This window comes from Argiope bruennichi, chromosome 9 (genome assembly GCF_947563725.1).
Source record: "Argiope bruennichi chromosome 9, qqArgBrue1.1, whole genome shotgun sequence".
In the NCBI taxonomy this organism is placed as follows: Eukaryota; Metazoa; Arthropoda; class Arachnida; order Araneae; family Araneidae; genus Argiope; species Argiope bruennichi.
Genome location: NC_079159.1, coordinates 113,454,143 through 113,474,342, shown reverse-complemented (window position 1 = coordinate 113,474,342; position 20,200 = coordinate 113,454,143). Strand labels below are relative to the sequence as shown.

At 25.5% G+C, this 20,200-nt stretch overlaps 1 protein-coding gene across 1 annotated transcript in view; it reads right to left on the bottom strand.

Moving 5' to 3' along the window:
- LOC129985103 (uncharacterized) overlaps positions 1-12,654 on the bottom strand; it is a 31,758-nt gene extending 19,104 nt beyond the window's left edge. The window contains exons 1-5 of the mRNA XM_056095015.1: positions 12,543-12,654; positions 9,580-9,661; positions 5,828-6,018; positions 5,011-5,096; positions 3,233-3,306 (exon numbers count right to left, since the gene is read on the bottom strand). Of these exons, the coding sequence (XP_055950990.1) occupies positions 3,233-3,306; positions 5,011-5,096; positions 5,828-6,018; positions 9,580-9,661; positions 12,543-12,654 (545 nt within the window). The remainder of the gene's footprint in view (positions 1-3,232; positions 3,307-5,010; positions 5,097-5,827; positions 6,019-9,579; positions 9,662-12,542) is intronic.
- Between the last annotated feature and the right edge of the window lie 7,546 nt (positions 12,655-20,200).

The following is a 20,200-nucleotide window of genomic DNA, read 5'->3' as shown; positions in this document are numbered from 1 at the left end:
CAGTGCTTGGCGGAATAATGAGAAAAATGCATGAAATAGATAAAAATAAACAAATCATTGCTTACATTTAAATAAATGTATTGCAGACAGTGTGCAGATTTTTATAGGGAAAAAATAATTCTTCAATTTTATCCTTTTTTTTTTTTAATTTCAAATCTTTTAGCTCATTTATATTTGCAATTCCTTTAAACATTTTCTATGGTAGACAATGTTTTACATCTAGAACAGGCATTTTTGCATATAATTTAAAGTCTTTCATGACTTGGAAATTCGCTATTCCATCATATTTTTCCAATTCATATAAACCAATATTTTACAATGTATGCTTTTTTTTTTTATAATTTTTTCATCTCAACATTTTTATTTAAGGAAAATCCTCTGACAACTATGGCCTTCTCATGGGATATCATCATCTGAATCTTACATATGCCCAACAATTACTGATAAACTTTTCTCTAATATCACAAAATGTTCAACAATAATGTTACAATATTTCTATAGTATAGTCCAGTGGTCAGAATATGAAGCAACATCAAGGAGTTATTTTGCAGACAGAAGTTGGTCTTCTAAATATTTTGATAAAAGTTTATCCATTTAACTTTTGGAAATTCTTCTTCTGCAGAATTGCAAACCATATCATTCAAAAAGTGGCTAAATTCTATTTAAATAAAATTACTTTCATTTGCTTGCAATTCAGAAGAACAAAACGACTGCATATGTCATAGGAAGAATTGACTTTTGTGATTATTCTCTCTAATTTAAAAACTCATATTCCTGACAAAGGGTTCAATGGGGATTTATCCAAAATTTTACGTATAAAGCGATTTACAAAATCCTAACATTCATGTTTGAGATTTCTTAGCAGGTTTTTTTTTCCCCCCTGATTAGCAAGCATTTTTAATTTTTTGAATCCATGCTAGCTTTGATTGAATTTCAGTTTGAAAAATCGGACATGAAAGTCTTATTCATAATGATTAGACCTTCATGAACATCAGTTTTCATAACATAATAAAATTCATATAAATTTTTTAAACAGCCAGTGACTATAGTTTTTATTTTATCAGACAGCCTGTTCATTTTTACTGCTTCCGAAAATCGCAAAAGTAGGTATCACTCTACTCTACCGGAATAATAAAAATAGTTAATTAATTTTGGCCAATGATAAGAAAAATTTCAGTTTGGCAAGTAAGGTCAAATCTTTGTTACACTTTGTAATAAATTTATATCACTTAAATTTTGATAGAGGAAACTTCCCCCTTTTCAACATTTTCAATATAACATTTATAATTTTCATAACAATGTGTGTATACCATATCATCCAACCTCTCAATTGCTAGTTTAGTGGCTTCTGCATCTTCCACCCATCTGGTTCTTCAAAAACCTTTGAGAAGTTTCCCATTTTCTAAGAATTCTAGTCCTTTCTTGTTGACAAATATTTGAATAAATAATGTACTCTGAATAAAAATAGAATAATATGCCATGTGAATACTACTTCCCCAAGTCTAAATAAGTTGTTGACAACATGCAGTCAACAATTACCTACATTATTACTGTTGAAAAATCTGTATGCATTCAATCATTCAGTATTCAAAAAGACCAGCTAATTTACTGATGTACCATCTTTTAAGAGATTAGACTTTCCTTAAAATCCAATTTTACATAGAACTAAGGAAGTCTCACGAATTATCATCAGCTGCAAAATGGCACATGAAAATTGAAAACGCATATCTGGCTTTAACCTTCAACCTCAATTTTTTTTCATTTCTAAATCGAATGTATAAATTTATTTGCTTTGTTTGGAAGGATTTGTTGAATATTTCATCAAATATTAAAGAATATGCATTAAGATAAGTCAAATATTTGAATAAAGCAAATAATATATGAAGCAATGTACATTCTGTTGATCCTATGAAACTTTTCAGAAATCTTGCTGTTGGGAACATTTCCTATAATAAGTTTGAAATTTTCTAGCAAAAATTATATGAATATTAACTCTTTGCATACTTCAAAGATGACAATTTCAGTATGGTATTTCAGCATTGTGAAGACGTGATGAACAATATAATGGTATTTTCATTGGGTATATCAATATAATTACGAATATGCTATTAATAATAGCATATTCGTAAGTATAGAGACAACAGCCGAGTCTACTGTAGATTTCTTGGTGAATGGGATAATAATACTGCTTGCTTTGTACTCAAAGGTGAAAAAAATTAGTTATTGACAGCAGCTCCATTACAAAACCCTTTTTCTCTTAGCAGAATTGTCAAAATAAAATCAAAACCTAAACAAGTTTCTCCTTCACTCTCAAAAAATGAAGAATGTCCATTACTACTTCTCAAAAACTTTTATAAAATCCTGCAATGAGAAATCATGTACTTTTCTGTGGTCCTGAGTATAACAAGTATGAAATTGAAGTAGTTTTAAAGGATTATGGGAATATGAACCTGTCCAAATACTAATTATTCAAATTATTAAAAATTTTTATTTAATCCTTGGATGTCATAAAATTTAGAATATTTTATATTTACAGATGAAAATATTAATTTTGGGTTCTTTTCCTCCCCTTTCCTTAAATTTCCAGGAAGATCCCCGAACAAATACATCTATACATATTCAACAAATATAGCTTTTACTACTGAATTCTTAAAGAAATATTTTAATAAAATAGAAATAATTATTAACACTAATTACTTCAAGCATTTTATTATTAAAATATTATTTAACATTGACATCTTGTCACAACAAAATGCTTTAAGTATCAAATAAATCATCAATTATATAACAGGTGAAAATTATTTTAATGCTTGGCAACTTTTAAAATACAAAAAAAGGTACAATTAACAATTTTGAAATATCTTATAAGAAAAATTTAATAAATCTTACCAAGTTATTAAACAAATAAAAAATACATAAATAAGTGAAAAAATCAGGCAAAATTATATATCTTTTATTGTCTTAATCACACAATTATAATTTTGAAATAATTCATGAAAAATATAACATATTCAAAAATAAAAGTAATTACAATTAAACTGTCAATAACCATAGTAGTTAAGTTAATGTTTAAAATGTTAAAGTGCAAACAGAACGCATACACACACAAAAAAACACAATTAAAATAGAAAATTATCATGGGTAAATTGGAAGAATTTGTAAATAAAGGATGCAGAATACTCTGAAAATAAATAGAAAATAAAAATTATTAAATAATAAACGGAAAATAAACCTTTGAATTTGCTCAATAGGAGCATCTTCTAAAGGACGAAAATCAGAGAGAAAATCAACAGGTTCTTCTGGCATCTAAAACAATTTATTAGTAAAAAAATAAAAAAAAAAATATTTAAACAAAATATTTTATTATAGTTATAATAACATTAAATTTACAAAAGTTTCTCAGTAATTTTTACAAATATGAAAAGCATAAAAAAAACCCCATTAATTGATCTTTATCACCCTGTATTCATAAACAAAATACTAATGGAAAAAATTCTATCTGTCCATAATTCTCAAAATAAAGCCTATTTATATAAAACAAATCACTTTTATGAACTTCTAAGAAGACAAAAAAAAAAAAAAAAAAAAAAAAAAAACACCTTTTTATCAGTTTCTGTCTGACTTGTATTGAATTGTCTGTTATTAAGTTTATACTACCAAAGATTATTTATAAAATATTGCCCTGTGTAAATATCTGATTTTCAGAAAGCATTACATTTCAAATATACCATATTTTATTTTTAAAATAAGTGCTTTTTTCAAACACCTGAAATATTTCATCAAATGTAGTAAATATATTGAAAGGAGAAAACATGATCTATGAATCAAGAATTCTTACATCAGGAGATAATAAAAATTATAAACTTTGAATGAATAAAATAATATTTTACACCTGAACCTAAATGCTAGTCTTCTGGCCAAAAAGGAAGGAAAAAAATAATAATTTTCTTTATGTTATATCTAATGCTTGCAAATACTTTCTAAAGCAAATTGCAAAAATCTTCATATCAATTTTAAAATATGAAATTCTGTTACTTGCATAAAGTAGTAAAATGATTCTATTAAAACATGTATTCCTGTACAAAATAATCATAAATATTTGAGGGACAAGAAAACAATGCAGAAAACATTTGTACATAAATATTTTAATAACTCAGAAATAAAGAATTTTTTTATAAAAAATGTTTATTTTTATTCATCATAAAATTAGAAGAAAAATTGGATAAGATAATTATTAAAATAATTCATAGCTTTTTCCATTTTGAAAAAAGTATTGAACAAATTAATAAAATTCAATATAGGTTTCATATGGTTCCTTTTTATTTATATGAGTGTCATTGTTTTTGAAATTTTTAATTAATTAATCTTGAAATTTTATCATGAAATACAGCAATAAAACTTAATTGTTGGTTGTGATATCAAACTGGATTATAAAACCTCTCAAAGACTATCTTCTTTAATATTCTCAATATTAGAAGGTAAAAATAGTTAAGAAAAATCAGATTTATTAAGAAAATTTCATTAAAATTTGCCATAGAACTATTTTTTTTAAATAAATTTCATTTTAACTTTCATTAATTAATATTTTTTCTTGCTACAGTTTTAGATAAAGCAGAATATTTTTGAACTAACTAAGGGTAAGATAAAACTGTCTCAGCTGAAATAGAATCAGGGTTCTATGATGTTTAAAAAGTCCTGAGTTATAAAAATAGAAAAACTAGTAAATACTAAACTCTTAAAAAGTGAAAGATTCTGCTATGGAGACATAGAACCTACACCATAAAAAACAAAAGACTTCAATACAAGAACACTAAAGAATCTAGATTTGATTTCATTTAATTATTGTCTCTATAGTTTCAATATTATTATTAAAAGAATTATTATTATGTAGTTTCCTTTACTACATTATACAAGAAAAGTTCTCAACTGTTAAAAGTTAAAAAGGGAAGTAATTTTTGATTAATAAGAATGCAGAAAAATAAAAGCATGAATAAATAAATAAAAACAAACCCCTTCAGGAAAAGGCTCTTCAGACACTTCCGGCAATTCCTGCATTGTTATATCAGCAGGATGAGCTTGATGCATCATTTCAGTAGCTGAATTAATAAGAATAAAACATATGATAATAGAAAAATTTATAAGACAATGGTAACTAACAAAGAAAATTCTTACTAAAATACTTGATCATTGCAAATAACTTTTTAAAAATATTAATCTAACCATTAATTTACTTGTTTACTCAGTGAACAAGCATTTAATTTACTCAGTGTAGTTAAATATGTAGTGAAATATATGTACAAGATAGGAAAGACAGTTTATTGATGTGAATATATTTGTAATTTACAATAACTATTTTACACAATATCAGTAAATGATACAAAAATATTTTTGTTTAGTATTATTGTTTGTAAAATAAATAATGAAAAAAAAAATGTGATGGGACTAAATTCATGATGATTATGGTTTTTATAAAAGTGACAACAGGAAATTATTTTTCATGAAACTTACTAGATTTTAAAATTAATGCTCAATTACAAATATAAGGAAATATTACAGATTGCATAGTTGCCATTTAAATTTTTTAAATCTAAAATTTTAAAAGATTAATAGTTTTTAATAGTAACTGTGTATGCTATGTGAAAATTCAGTAAAGTTCTTGCTCACTAAAACCTTATTCATTGCTGTAGACTTTCTATTTATTTAGAATAAAGGATGTTGGTAAGAAATATAATACATGCAAACAATAATATCAATGTCATCAACTTACAAATAGCAAAGACATATTGCTATTATAAATTTTTAGTAAAAATGAAATAAGAAAGTGTACCTTCATCAATCATTTCAATATCACGTTCACGTTCAGGCGAGATAAATGATAAGGCTTCTTCAGAACTCCTTGGTGTTGAAATGGCAAAATAATCACCCCAATAATGAGTAACTGGTTCCTGAATAAATTTTAGATTTCCAAACTCTATTGGTGCATTATCCATATTAAGTGTCAATGTTACTTTTGATTTACTAAATAAAAGAAAATAAAGTGAAATTATTTCTATAAATAAATAAGGAATAAAATTAAGTATATACATTCTATTTTCCTTTTAAAATTTCAGGCATTATTATTGTAAATACTTAGAAGCTAAATAATATCTTCAACAACCTCATTTTTCCATAAACTGAAATTGACTAAATTGAAATAATATTATCAAACTGTTATAGACAAATTTACTTTTATAAAAAAAAAAATTAAAAAATATTTTGATTTAAAAAAAACTAAAAATATGCAATGCATGTACTAATTATATAATTATATATAAAGAGGTTTATAGTTGGAATCATAAGAAAATGTTGCAAAGGACAGATTTGTATATTAATTTCATTTGTTAAAAAATCAACAATGAAAGAGTTTCAGAAATAGCACAGCCTCTGATGTCATTTATCTCTACTGCACTAAGAAAATTAATTTTTAATATTTATCTTGATTAAAGCTGTGAAAATTAAAAAAAAACAACTTAATATTTAATATATTTGCTGACTTGCACAACAGCAATAAAATTTATACATCATTAGGTAACAGTTTCAGAACAAATAAAAATAAATGCTTTTTTTTTTTTTTTTTTCAAAAAATTTACGCCAAAAAGGAAATAGCAAACTTTTTTTTCTAAATCTACCCCACTGTATTGCATTTCTGCAATAATTGCAATAGAATTGAACAGAGAATAAAATTTTGTTAATAAATTGATAATGAGAAAAATACTAGTAAGCAAAGTTTACAACTTCTCATAAAATAATAGAATATAAACCAAGAAGATTATTATATAATAACTATTTTATGAACAAAAATATAGTTCAACTAATTCCTATTACAGACAAATATAATTTTTTCTCAATTGCGATGTTAGTTTTAATAATTGGAAAGAATATACCATGAATTTATTAACAGAGTGCATTTTATTTGTTGTTGTACTTGAATTAACTGCTACTGTAGATCTCTACCCCCAATCCTTGGAATTTAAAAATAAACTATGCAAAAAGATTAATAATCATTGGCTTAATAAAATTTAATTCCACTATTAAAATTTTAATAGTGGAAATCAGTAAAAAAGATTAAACTTGGTCTATATAATGTTTCACTTAAAATCTATTGACATAATTAGATTTCACTTATTATGTAATTACTTCATAATAGACATATTTCATGACTAAAGGGAAAATTATAAAAGGAATTCAAGGAAAAATTTAAGAATAGATAATCTATTATGTCATTATATAAAAATTTGATTGCTTTAGATAAAAGTCAGTTTTTCTAATTATGCATATATATTATGCTTCTCCTCCAGAGCATCTGGACAGAATTCAACCTAACTTTGCACCCTTAAAAAATAAAAATATTTTCAACTTTACAAAGTGCAAAAATTAATTAAATATTCAATAAATTAGAAATTAATAGAAGCTCTTCAAGGATCAAACTTACAAGAAATATTTTTGCACAAATTTCATTTCCAAACCATTTTTTTCTTAGCTTTTCATTTGTTTTTAAAAATTAATAACACATGAAAGACAATCAAAATAACTAGGCTTTAATACCTATGTCTTGATGCTCCTTAAAAATAGTTTGTTAATGAAATCATAGATAAGAAGTTATGTCTAAGAGAGTTAATTGAAATAAAATGCAATCAACATCCCAGTAAACCATCGAAAAAAGGTGGCTCCTTAAAAATAAAATTATAGGCAGAAGGATGTTTTTTATGAAATATTGTAGTGCATAACAAGTTATTTACAAAAAGAATTTGTATATATACAGTGGCTTCCAAAATTGAGTATACACTATACTCTTTTTTCTTTAATTTTATTCTTTTCAATCTTAACATTCCTAGTTATGGCTAATATTTATAAGAACGACAAAATATACATTAACAAAAGTATTAGGCTAAAAAACAGAACAGAGGAGTCAATAATATCTTTATTAGAGTAATTTTTATGTCAAATTTTCAAATTCCAAAGTCACAAAATTGAGTATACACCTTAGAAAATATTATACTTGACTATCATTATGTATTTCCAAATGAATAAGTAAAATAATTTTGTTACTTTAATTGTCAATCATTTATTTCCAAGCGAAAACAAAACGTTTTGGTTATCATAATGACCTCCAAAATGAAACAAATGTTGAAATTCGAAACTTGTTGTTCGATTGTCTGAAGATGGCAAATCTCTACGAGAAATTGCAAGGGAAATTCAATGCAGTCTCGGATGAGTTCAAAAAATTATCCAGAAGTATAAAATGTATGGACAAATTGCTAATAAACCTGAAGGAGGAAGAAAAGAAATCCTCAGTGCCACGATCAAGAAAAGAGTTATTTGAGAGGTAGCAAACAATCCTGAGTGTTACAAAAATTGCTACATCTACTTCAAGAACAATTGGAAAGTGTATTTCTGCGGAAACAACTCGAAAAGCAAATTTTAATGGTTGCATAGCTAGAACAAAACCCTTCATTTCCAAAGTAAATCGAGAGAAAAGAATTTCATTTGCTAAAAGTCATATTTCAAAGCCTCCTGACTTCTCGAATCAAGTAATATTCAGTGACGAAAGTAAGTTCAATGTTTTTGGTAGTGATGGTCGATGTTATGTTTGGAGAAAGCCTAATTCTGAACTTCTTCCTAAAAGCACCAATCCTTCTATCAAGCATGGAGGTGGTTCACTTCTTGTATGGGGCTGTAAGTCTTCAAAAGGAGTGGGAAATTTAGTTTTCATTGATGGAATCATGGACAAAATTAAATATTTGGATATGTTGAAGAACAATTTAAAACAAAGTGCCCAGAATTTGGGTTTAGGGTCAAGTTTTCTGTCTCAACAAAATAATTACACGAAACATACAGCTAAAATAGTTAAGTTATGGTTGTTGTATAGTTGTAAAATGCAATTACACACCCCTCCTCAATCTCTAAATCCCAATGTGATTGAAAATTTGTGGACACAATTAAGAAAATTAGTTCAAAAATACGATATTAGGGGCAAGGAACACTTAAAAAGAGTATTACAAAAAGAATGCTCTAAAATATCCGGCTAAACAATTCAAACTCTTGTCAACTCAATGCCACACCGTTTACAAGCTGCTCTAAATGCAAAAGGATATGCAACAAAATATTAATTTATCTTTTTCTCTTTTTGATGACAGATTTTGCTAGATGTATACTCAATTTTGTGACTTTGGAATTTGCAACTTTGACATAAAAATTACTCTAATAAAAATATTATTGATTTCTCCATTTTGTTTTTTAGCCTAATACTTTTGTTAATGTATATTCTGTCGTTCTTATAAACATTAGCCATAAATAGGAATGTTAAGATCAAAAAGAATAAAATTAAAGAAGGAAAAGTATAGTGTATACTCAATTTTGGGAGCCACTGTATATACATATATATTGCAATTATGTTTAATCTTCATATATGTTGCATAATGCAGAAAGAAAATGATGTACTTAAGAAAATATTGCAACAATTTATAATTGTTTCCGGTCTTCAACAACACTCTTTACATGAGTAGAAAACAGAATCTGTTAATTAAAATGAATACTCACTCAGGTGTCTTTTCTAAATTTATTGTAGTTCCTTCTTGTTTTTTAACATTTCCAAACCTTACAATTAAAGCTTTTGCGTCTTCTGTAAAGTCAAAAGTAAATCAAATTATTTTAGTATTCATAAATATTTAAATATCAATAAATTAAAAATACAGTTTTATGCATGCTTGAAAAATAACTAAAACTAAATGCAACTCACAACAGTGTTTTTAAGAAACTTCACATTAAAATACAATAATTTAAAATGTTTTTTTTTTTCTAAATAAATGTGAATAAATGGAAATATTCTAAAATTAATCAAAATTTTACTTCTCATATGATATATGTGTCTCTAATCTATCTGCAAAATAATATTACTAAAGTTGATAAACTTGGCATGCGCCTGAGGCCATTAAGATTATGAAAGTAAGAAAAATTTCTTTCTTACGTACTTAAGTTGTCTTATAAAATTATTCCAAAGAAAAAAAAAAAATTTAATGTCAGGAGAAATAATAAATTATAGTTGCCTACATTAAAAACAAAAGCTAAATTATTATAACAACATATTTCAACAAAGAAAATATGAAAAGATGTTTAATCTTTTGGAAGATTTTGACTATGAATAACACAACCATTAATTTTACAAGAATTTCTGCTTAGTTGTTACAATAAATGATTTTATCTCACAGTAAGAATGAATAAAATAGAATTTAAATTTAATATGAATAAAATGCATATGTGGTGAAATAAAAGTATAAAAAATAAAGCTCTATTAATTTTATTTTTCATTCATATAAATATTAATGTTTTATAAATTAAGCAATACTAAGAATAGGACTAAATGTTCCTTTCTTATCATAAAATTTGTTTTAATCATTTTATTCCCTTTTTTTATACTGTAGCTACTACTTTGCAATTATTCCAATCAAAATCCAAAGAGAAATGCTGACACTGCAAATAGTTTTACTTTTTTATATTATTGTACTATAACATGCATGATGGTTAGATTTGTTACTAATAAGGGAAAACAAGAATAAATAACCCTATAAGCAGTTTAAAAGACTCAATAAACTAATCTTCCAATGGTTTAAAAAGAATATTTCTCCCTTTCTACATAAAAATATCCATCTTAAGAAATCTTGGATTTTGATAATTCTTGATCAATTAGATTAATCAGTCAAACAAGAAACTCAATTCTGCATCTAATCTAAAACATTAGCACAGTACTTTGTATTTCATAAATTAAAAATAAAGCCTCATATTGTAAAAATATTCCAAAAAATAATTTCATTATAATTAGTTTTTAAGTAATTCAATTATTATACTTGTTTAAACATTTTCTTTCATATCTTATTTAGCTTATTTACATATTTTATTTTGTAACTAAGAGGCAAATTTGTTTGCTTTACCAGATGCTACATTTTATTTTCTAATAATTATCATTGCTTAAAATATTTTTAAAGTAAAAAAAAAAAAAAAAGGACATGGAAGTATTAGTTAAAAAGATGCACTTATTAAGCATAAAAAATAACTTGAATTGAAGTCTGGATAAATAATTTTATAAAAATTTTAATTTAAATATAGAGGAAATCAATTTTAAATGCATTAAGAATGAATTTTATCATAAAAAATTAAAAGCATATAAAACTTCAAAACTATGAAAAGTAAAAATTCTCTTAAATTAATATTTTGAAAACCTTTATATAATTGCTATGACATCCAATAGCAAACAAGGATTCATTCTGTGCCAAAAACAAAGAATTTAGTTTATTTTAAAATTTATGACTTTAAACATATAACTGAAATAATAGCATATTGAATGCATTATTTTCCAGTTTATATTTCTTGATTTCTACTAAAGCCTGCACACACTATAGAAATCAAGTTCTCCAGTATGTGTATCTATATTCAGAACATTTTTTTTTTGTCTAAATTGTTATACATTTATTATTCTACTGGCACTAAAAGAAAGAAAAAAAAAAAGATTGCCTTGATTATTTGAATATTTCACACACTAATGAATTGCAGTTTAAATATAAATGGCTTTTTGATAATCTGAACTATTATTGTTTTCATTAGCCATGGAAACAAGTATTTCTATTTAATAAGATTTCTCCACATCTGCTGTTTCTGTTCATAGATGTAATGTAACAACAGCATTTAAAATTTAAAGAAATCTTGATATATTACTACATCCAAAAAGTCCTAGAATTTTAAGTTATTTTTACAAATATGGAATATTTTCAGCATATCAAGCAAAGAATAAAATATAACAACAAAAGAGTTGTCTTAATTATATGAGCAATCTTCATGCTTGAGCTATCGTTGTTTTTATTATTTGTAGAAACTAGTATTTCCAATTCATAAGATTTCTCATTATCTGCTATTTGTGTTCATATTTTGCCACAGATTCAATGTAAAATGAAATTGAAATGTTTGCACATATAGGGTATATTTGGTCATTAAAAAAATTGAGCCAGCTCATTTGTTATATATCTGCTCTTATAAATTTTTCTCTTAGATCAATCATAAAAGCACAAAAAATAATTGCTGACAGAAAAAAAAAATGCTCAAATGCATTAATTGAGAAATTTCAAGATTTTTTAATGAAAGAAAAATACAGAGTCCAAAAGACCCCATACATGTGATATAATTTAAAAGCATTTAATTCTAACAGTTTCAAAAAAAACTTTCAAAATTAACAGCTGGTCATATTTAATAAAGACATAAAATTTTATAATAAAAATATAGCAAATAACTTAAAATATTTTATTAACTGTTAATTTCAAAATCTAAGAATAACTTCAAGACTTATAACAAAGAAAATTCCTAGAAAGTCTTTCATTTATCACATAAAGTATTATAATGCAAATAAAAGGAGTAAATAAGTAAATAAGTATTTGAAAAATAAAAAATTAAAATATCAGATACAAAAAAATATTAGAAATACAAAAATATTTCTAAATATCATTCATGTATTTTACCTAATAAAAATTGATGCTGCTTTGCACACACATATGTCAAACCAAACATTAGTTGAGAGGCCAAATAAAGAGATAGAGGAGCTGTTCTCCTATTAGCAACAGGATGCCGCATTACAGTATCTATAATGTCTTCACTGAAAAGTTAGGATAAAGTATGTTAATAAACAACAATTGATTGGTATACCTGATGAATAAAGACAAATCCAAAGTAGGCTAGAGTTTTAAAAAAATACTTGCCATGAATTAATAACATTTACTCCCCAAATATCTCTTTTTGTAATACGTTGTCTACATGTAGCAGCTAACCTAAATAAATAAAAGAATGAATTTTTTTTAATAATGTATATCAAAATAATTAGAGATACAAACACAAATTAAAATATAGTTTAAATAAATTTTAAATAAATCTTTCAATATAATTTCAAAATTATGGAGAAAATTTCTATTGAAAATATTAGTAATAGCAATAAATAAAATAAATTATAAAAAATGCATTTCATCTATTTATAATTAGAATAGAAAGGACATTAGTCTTTGGAAAATTGCACATCCAAAACTTTTAGACTCCAATTATATATACAGTAATAGAAACAAAGTTGAATTTAGATTCAAAGAATATCCTATAATATTTATATAGGTAAACTTAAAAATTAAGTTAAAGAATTATACTAAAATCTTTTAAATATTATTTTTAAAGTCAATTTATGAAAAGTATTAAATTTGCCAATGAAATTGAATGAAAATTTTGCAACAACATTTTAGAATGTTATCAAACTATTTGAAAAGGTAAAAATCAAACTCGTACATCTCAGAGAAAAAAAATTTTGATATCTACCTATAAAATAATATAAATGAAATATAGTAAAGGTACATTTACCATATGATACCAAACTTTCCTCTCTTCTGAAGAATCTCATATGAATAAAACATGGTATATACCTGTTCAATTTTAAATATAATTTAGCTATGAACAGAAATATTCATTCAAGTTTCACAAAAATACAGCAATATATCAATAATCATTTTGTTTCAATAAATACCATAATAAGTTAATTTGCTGTAATCAATCAATTAATAATCCATTTCCTATAAAGCGTGAGCAAACAGACCCGACCTTCATCAATTAAATTTTTAAAAAATGCTACTTTAAAATCTCTTAATGTTCTAAGGGAATTTTTCTCCCAACATTAAAAACATTAAGAAAAAGCAGTAAATATTTTTTTTTTAAAATATATAATAAACTGTACTAACATTGCAATTAAAAAACATGGATAAGATTAATAAGAAAACAAACTAAAGCATTAATAAATTCATAAAAATTTGTCATAAACCTATTCAAAATATTTTCATCCATAAATTTAAAAAAGTATTCACTTAAACCAACAAACATGCTATATAAATCATACAAATTAATAATGCCTAAATAATAAGTTTCACTTTTTAGCAAAAAATTAAAAATCAAATTAGAAATCTCAAGGAAAATAATAAATATAATCAATTTATATTTTATTATAATGCAAATAAGACATAAGAAGCATAAAATTTTTCTAATAAGAAATATAAATTTCCATGTACTTTTTAAGTGAACAAGTAAAGGAGACTGTACAACAATTTTCTTTAACATAAAGTTCACAAACGCGTTTTAAAGAAACTATAATAATATAATCAGCGTTTGTCATCTGCATGATCATTCCTTATTTATAGAAAAATTAATAAATAAAACCTTGTTCTAATGATCTCCGATAGCCTATTAATTGCTTTGTTTATTAAACAGCACCAATTACTATGCTCAAATTCACGCGCGCTTGCGCATTTCAATTTCTTTTGTATCCACAGTGGAAAGAAAAGAATGACTATCCAATCAAATTCTCCCGGCAGATGCATTCGTTATTTGCAAGTCTGGTGTTTTCCTTTCTGCTTTTGTTATTTAAAAAAAAATCTATCAAACATATGGCAGCTGCTAATTTTTTTAATTGTGTTATAGTAACAATTTCGTATTGTAATCATAGTTTTATTATTTTATCGTGCCCCGTTTTTTCCTTTCTGTAAATAGACTAACTAAAAGCATTTAAAATTAGCAAGCATAAAAAAGAGAATAAAAAAAGATACTTATCTTTATTCCTGCACTCATTTTTAACCATCAAAATTCAACAACTATTTTCAATATTGAACTTCCTTTTTCAAACAAATGAATTCTAAAATCCGTGAATAGAAAACACTGTTAAAAAATTTAGATTCTTCAAGAGAACGTACAAAGGTTGCATATTTTTAATGAATTTTTGTCCCCAGTTGGACAAATAATGATCATGTATCACTGTCAAAGATTCTTCCGAAGAAAGCGACCTGAAGTCGAAATAATTATGTATTTTTTCCTTTCTTTACTGAAATATTCCCAAACGAAAAATGTAGACGAAGAAATGATTTATCGAAGCTATATCGTAGTGAAAATTTAATTTGCCTATGATTAAATGCTTTGTGTATTTCGTTCACATTACATCATCCTTATAGTGATTATATTTTGTAAATAGAAAACTGTTTTTAATGTGGTAATTTTCCTTCATTTCAAAAGAGTATCGCAAAATAGTAACTACATGATAAGACTCATAAATAATTATTTTATTTTATTTGCCATAGATGTGAGCGTTTTATTTGGTTAAACGGTAATAATCGTGCACTCATTAGTGGGCAAAGTGAAATATTCTTCTATATTTGATTTTTAAAAATTTTATCTCATATAATTTAATAATACATTAACAAAATTATTTATTTTCTATTTGAAAACAAAACAAAAAAAATTAATTCAGAAATTTTCATCAACTATTTAATTACTTGATTTTCATAAATATTAAGTTCAAAATTAATTTTTATTTTCCCTATATTTCATCAAATCATTTCAACATTTAAAAAAAATAAAGAAATTTGAAGAGTAATGCTGATTAAGTAGAGTGAAATAGGTCACAGAATGATTGAAATAGACAATTTTTTACAATTTTATATTTAGGGAAGTAAATTTACAAGCGTTGAAAGGTTACTACTCGCAATTTAAATAAAGATTATATTCAAGCAAACTTTTTTTAGTTGACTAATCATTCATTGGAGCTTTTCAAATTTATTTATTTATTTTAAACTTCTGATCATTAGAAGAAGAAATTGGATCACTCGTTCTTCATTATTTAAAACGAAAATTAACGACTGAGAGTGCAGTGAGATATTGCTCCTTTTCCAAACACAACCAAAAATTGAAAGGTGTTGGAAAGATTCATATTTAACCATTTAACATTCCATTTTAATGATCTAAAAATGCACAAAATAAGTAAATAAATAAAATTTAAAATCAGATTAATAGTACACTATCTTATAGAACATTAAATTATCTTTTAAATAGCATTAAAAAAATTCCGGTTCGTTTATTTTTGTGTGCATTTTTAAATTTGAAAATAAATCATAAATTATTACTCATCTTATTATTCGGTAGCATACAATCATTATAGAACAGAAATATAATAATAGCGATAGGAGTTATTATTCCCTTTTAATAAGATTATTTTGTTCTCTAAATTTAGGATTTAAATGCTCACTTTACTATGTTTCATTTGAAATTGCATGAGAATACGTATTTATATCGGATCCTTTAGAAAAAAAAATCCTATATTCCTCAGTGTCCTTAATATGCTTTTCCCATTAAATTCACATGTTTCCTTGGTAGATGTAAGAAATCAACATTAGAACAGCATTCTGAAAGAACAATATTATAAACTTTTTTTTACTTTTGCAAAAAGAAAATGAATCACTTATTGAAAATAATGAATAAAGATTTTAATAAACAACAGAATAACCAAACTAATTTGTCAGTTGAAAGAAAAAAATATTTTAGATGTATAATAAATATAAGTATTGCTTATATTACACATCTTGCTGTTTAATTAAAATGTTTGTTTATAATGCAAAAATTAAAATTCATACTAATTCTAATACTGAAATGCAGAAATATATTTTCATATGTGACCCAAAATTTGTTGTTTTAGATTATTTTTATTTATATATATCAAGGTGCTTTTCTTTTGGCATCAAATATATTTCTTGTACTTCTCTATCAATTTTTTTTTTTTTTTTTTTTTTCGGAATACCAGGTGTATCAAAAAGGAGCAAGACAGAAACTCATAAATGCAGAATTAAATAAAGATATATGAGGTGACAACCTTTATTGCTAAAGATTCTAATTAATAATTTTCAATCAAGCAATAAAGTAATAATAAACCAAAACATTTAGCCAAATATAGCATTTATTGTTAAGATGTCGGAAATATCAAATCGTGAATATTCCTTTACGAAAAGATAGTGATTCACTGTTCTTTCCATGTGTCAAATTACGTATCAAACCATCACATTCTGGTATTTTCACAAACACTTTGAGTGAAATATTTATTTAAAGGATAGCGATTCTCAATATCTGACATGCGCAGAGAAGAAAATACTAAAAAGGAGGCGGCTAATAATTCTCATTTACGTCTCTGTAATGAATAATGCCAAAAATTTATAGTTCCACAGTTAAATCCATGGAAGATTGAAATAAATATGTCCTTATTAATTCTTCTGTAATAGCATAAATTTTGAAATTTCTTAAAAGTAGTAGTAGAATACACTATACAAATAACCATTTTATAACGAGTTTTATAAAATAATTTCTCCTCTGTTTTAATTTTTATGTTTACGATTATTGCTTTTTTACTTCCAACAACAATTATAAAAAGAAACTTGTTGATCTACAGTCATACAAATGTCATGTTTAATGTATAATATCTTAATAATAATTTAAAACTAAACAGAAAGAGTAGGGGAAAGCGGGTCAATGCCACGCAGTGGGCAATTTCGCTCACAATTGTTTTCGGTAGTAAAAAGCACGGGAATGGGTATAAGATCACCTGTATACTAGTACATGGAATGTGTTAAAAGATACACGGTGGAAGGTATTAGAAAAAGCCTTCTTACTTTCTAATTTCACGTTTTTTTAGAGTATTATCGGATATCGAAAGAAATAATTTTCCTTAAATTTCTGGCCTCTATTTTTAAGGTAAAATTCTTTTACAAAGCAATAAACACAAGTTGCATCTGCAAATATTGTCAAAATCGGCATTTTCCATTATAATAAAACATTTTTTGAGTCAATTTATCCATTTTTAATTGAAAAATGACCTATAGAATGAATAAATATTGAGTGAGGTAATTTTACCCTGCATGGAAATTGAGGCCCGATATTATTCCATATAAAAGTGATTTACTTAATGGATATCTTGTAAATTTTATAGATGCATCAAATTTATTATGCATATTTAAAAGGGATTTTTCATAAGGAATCCATATCATTAATAAGAAAATCCAAATCGACAATCATAAACCATGTCATTTAAAGAACATGAAAATAGATAACTACTTAAAAAATTGCAAATAATTTTTGAAAGGTACAAATTAATTGAAAAACGAATTTCCAGTTTAGAAAACCCCGCATAACAATGTTACAAAAGCCTGCGCAGTATTACCGTGACTCCCGAGAAACCCCCAAGTTATCTCCCGGGGGTCACGGTATTACTCATCGTAGTGGGTAACACCGAGCAAAGATACTTTTTAAAAATTGATTATTTTGAAAAAAAGCAAATTGATTGGACAAAAAAGTATCGTCTTCATTTCGCATTTAATAGTTGCACTAAAAGAATATTGAAAATTGGTTAGTGAAAAATCTTTACTTAATTTATTATTGCAAAACTCCCTTAGGTGCCCAGAATTCCCCTCTCTCACCTGCGATAGAATGACCGAATATCAGTTAGACACGTTGGAGAGCTAAAATAATAAATTCAATAAAAATAATAAACAGTTGTCAATATGATTTTATCTTCATCACATATAGACACTAACCACATTTGGATATTGAGAACATCTGCAAGCTTTTGATTTCATAAAAAGCAGCTGCGTTTTAGAAAAACCGTTTTACAAGTAAAATTAGCATTTATAGTTTATTTATTCTTTCAAGGGAGAAAAAGTTAAAGCAAATGAATTTTTCATTGCTTTTAACATTTTTTTTTTCTTTTTGATAGGAAGTACAAAGAACGTTTTAGACTCTCGTCTCTCTTTTTATTTCTCTTTATTTTTTAAAAACTGTCCTTAGAAAATTACTAGTTCTTATAACTATTTTCATTAACTATTTAACTAACTTTAACTATTTTCATAAAGTCATTTTTTTTTCAATACCACAATACTAAAAGTTTAGAATTTGCGGAATCGTATCCGTATTCTGAACTACAGTTTATTAGCGGGAAAAAACAACAACAACACTTTCGGAATTGAAACATTTATAAAAATTTATCCAGTCCAAGCAAAACATGTTTCTGATTTTTTTTTTTTCACCTTTTACATCCCTCGATGTCTTTGCTTGCGAGTATAAATATAATATCTCAAATATGCAAAATGCTAGACGGAGAAAATTCGGTATGCAATCTTTACACCGGAATTATATAAAATTTTGGACGAAACCTGTCTATGTATGGAAAGTTTGTTCGTCAGTTCATCTGCGTGTTTATGAAAATGATAATTCAAATAAATTATCTGATGGATGTCTGATATTGTATTTATTTTATTATCAAAATTACAGATTTTCATCGAATTTCGGACCTAATTCTCCAATGGAATTGTTTGTTATTGATTTCTTTATTTGTATGAACAGAATACTTCAAAAAACTCAATAGAATCAGTGACGTGGACTGTAAAGAAATGCAACCCCGTAATTTCCCCCCTCATATCAGCATTTAATCTATTGTTGGCAAAATTTGAAGGCAAAATCGAACATAATATTTTATTTTGCATGTCGGTGCTGTTTGAATAAATATGGTTACAGTGTAAATATATAAATAATAATAATAAAAAAAAACAATAAAAATCTATTCCTCCTTTCGACATTTTTGTGAAATATTTATTGACTTTTATTGGAAAAATTTAGACATTGAATGAAAACCTGATGGCTTTGTAAAAGACGACAAAAATATCTTTGCTGCTTGGAGAAAATATGGATTCTCTTTCATGTGAAATATTTCTCCTATTAGATAAAATTATCTTTTTACTTATAGAATTAAAAATCGGTTGTTTTTAAAACTGCTTTTGATTATTAACAGATCAGAATATACTGTTTTAAATACCTATCGATTCTCTTGCTTTGGCACATTATTGATGTGATCAAGTCGGTGAAAAATATTGATGCTGGAAACAAATAATTAAATGAAAATCAATTGCATGAAAATTCGCAGTTTCAACGGGCGAATAAATATCTACTGGAGATAACATACTACATACGTAATAATATAACACACAAAATTTTCAATAAACAAACAAGCAAAAAATTCGAATTATATATGCACTGCCTATTGTACGGAAATAAGAACCAGTGGGAGTGGTCTCTTTGAAACTTTCTCGCATACCATACTCATACTTTCTCCCATAAATGTATTTGTGTAATATTAACTGCATGCCATTGGCGAACAATGGTTACGAAAGCCACTATGTGTGCAATTTTTGGCGATTAATCGATGAGATGACATTAATACACAAATACCAGAAAACCGAATTTGTATTTCGGATAACTTTTTTCTGTGAACACTTCGAGGACTCAAGAT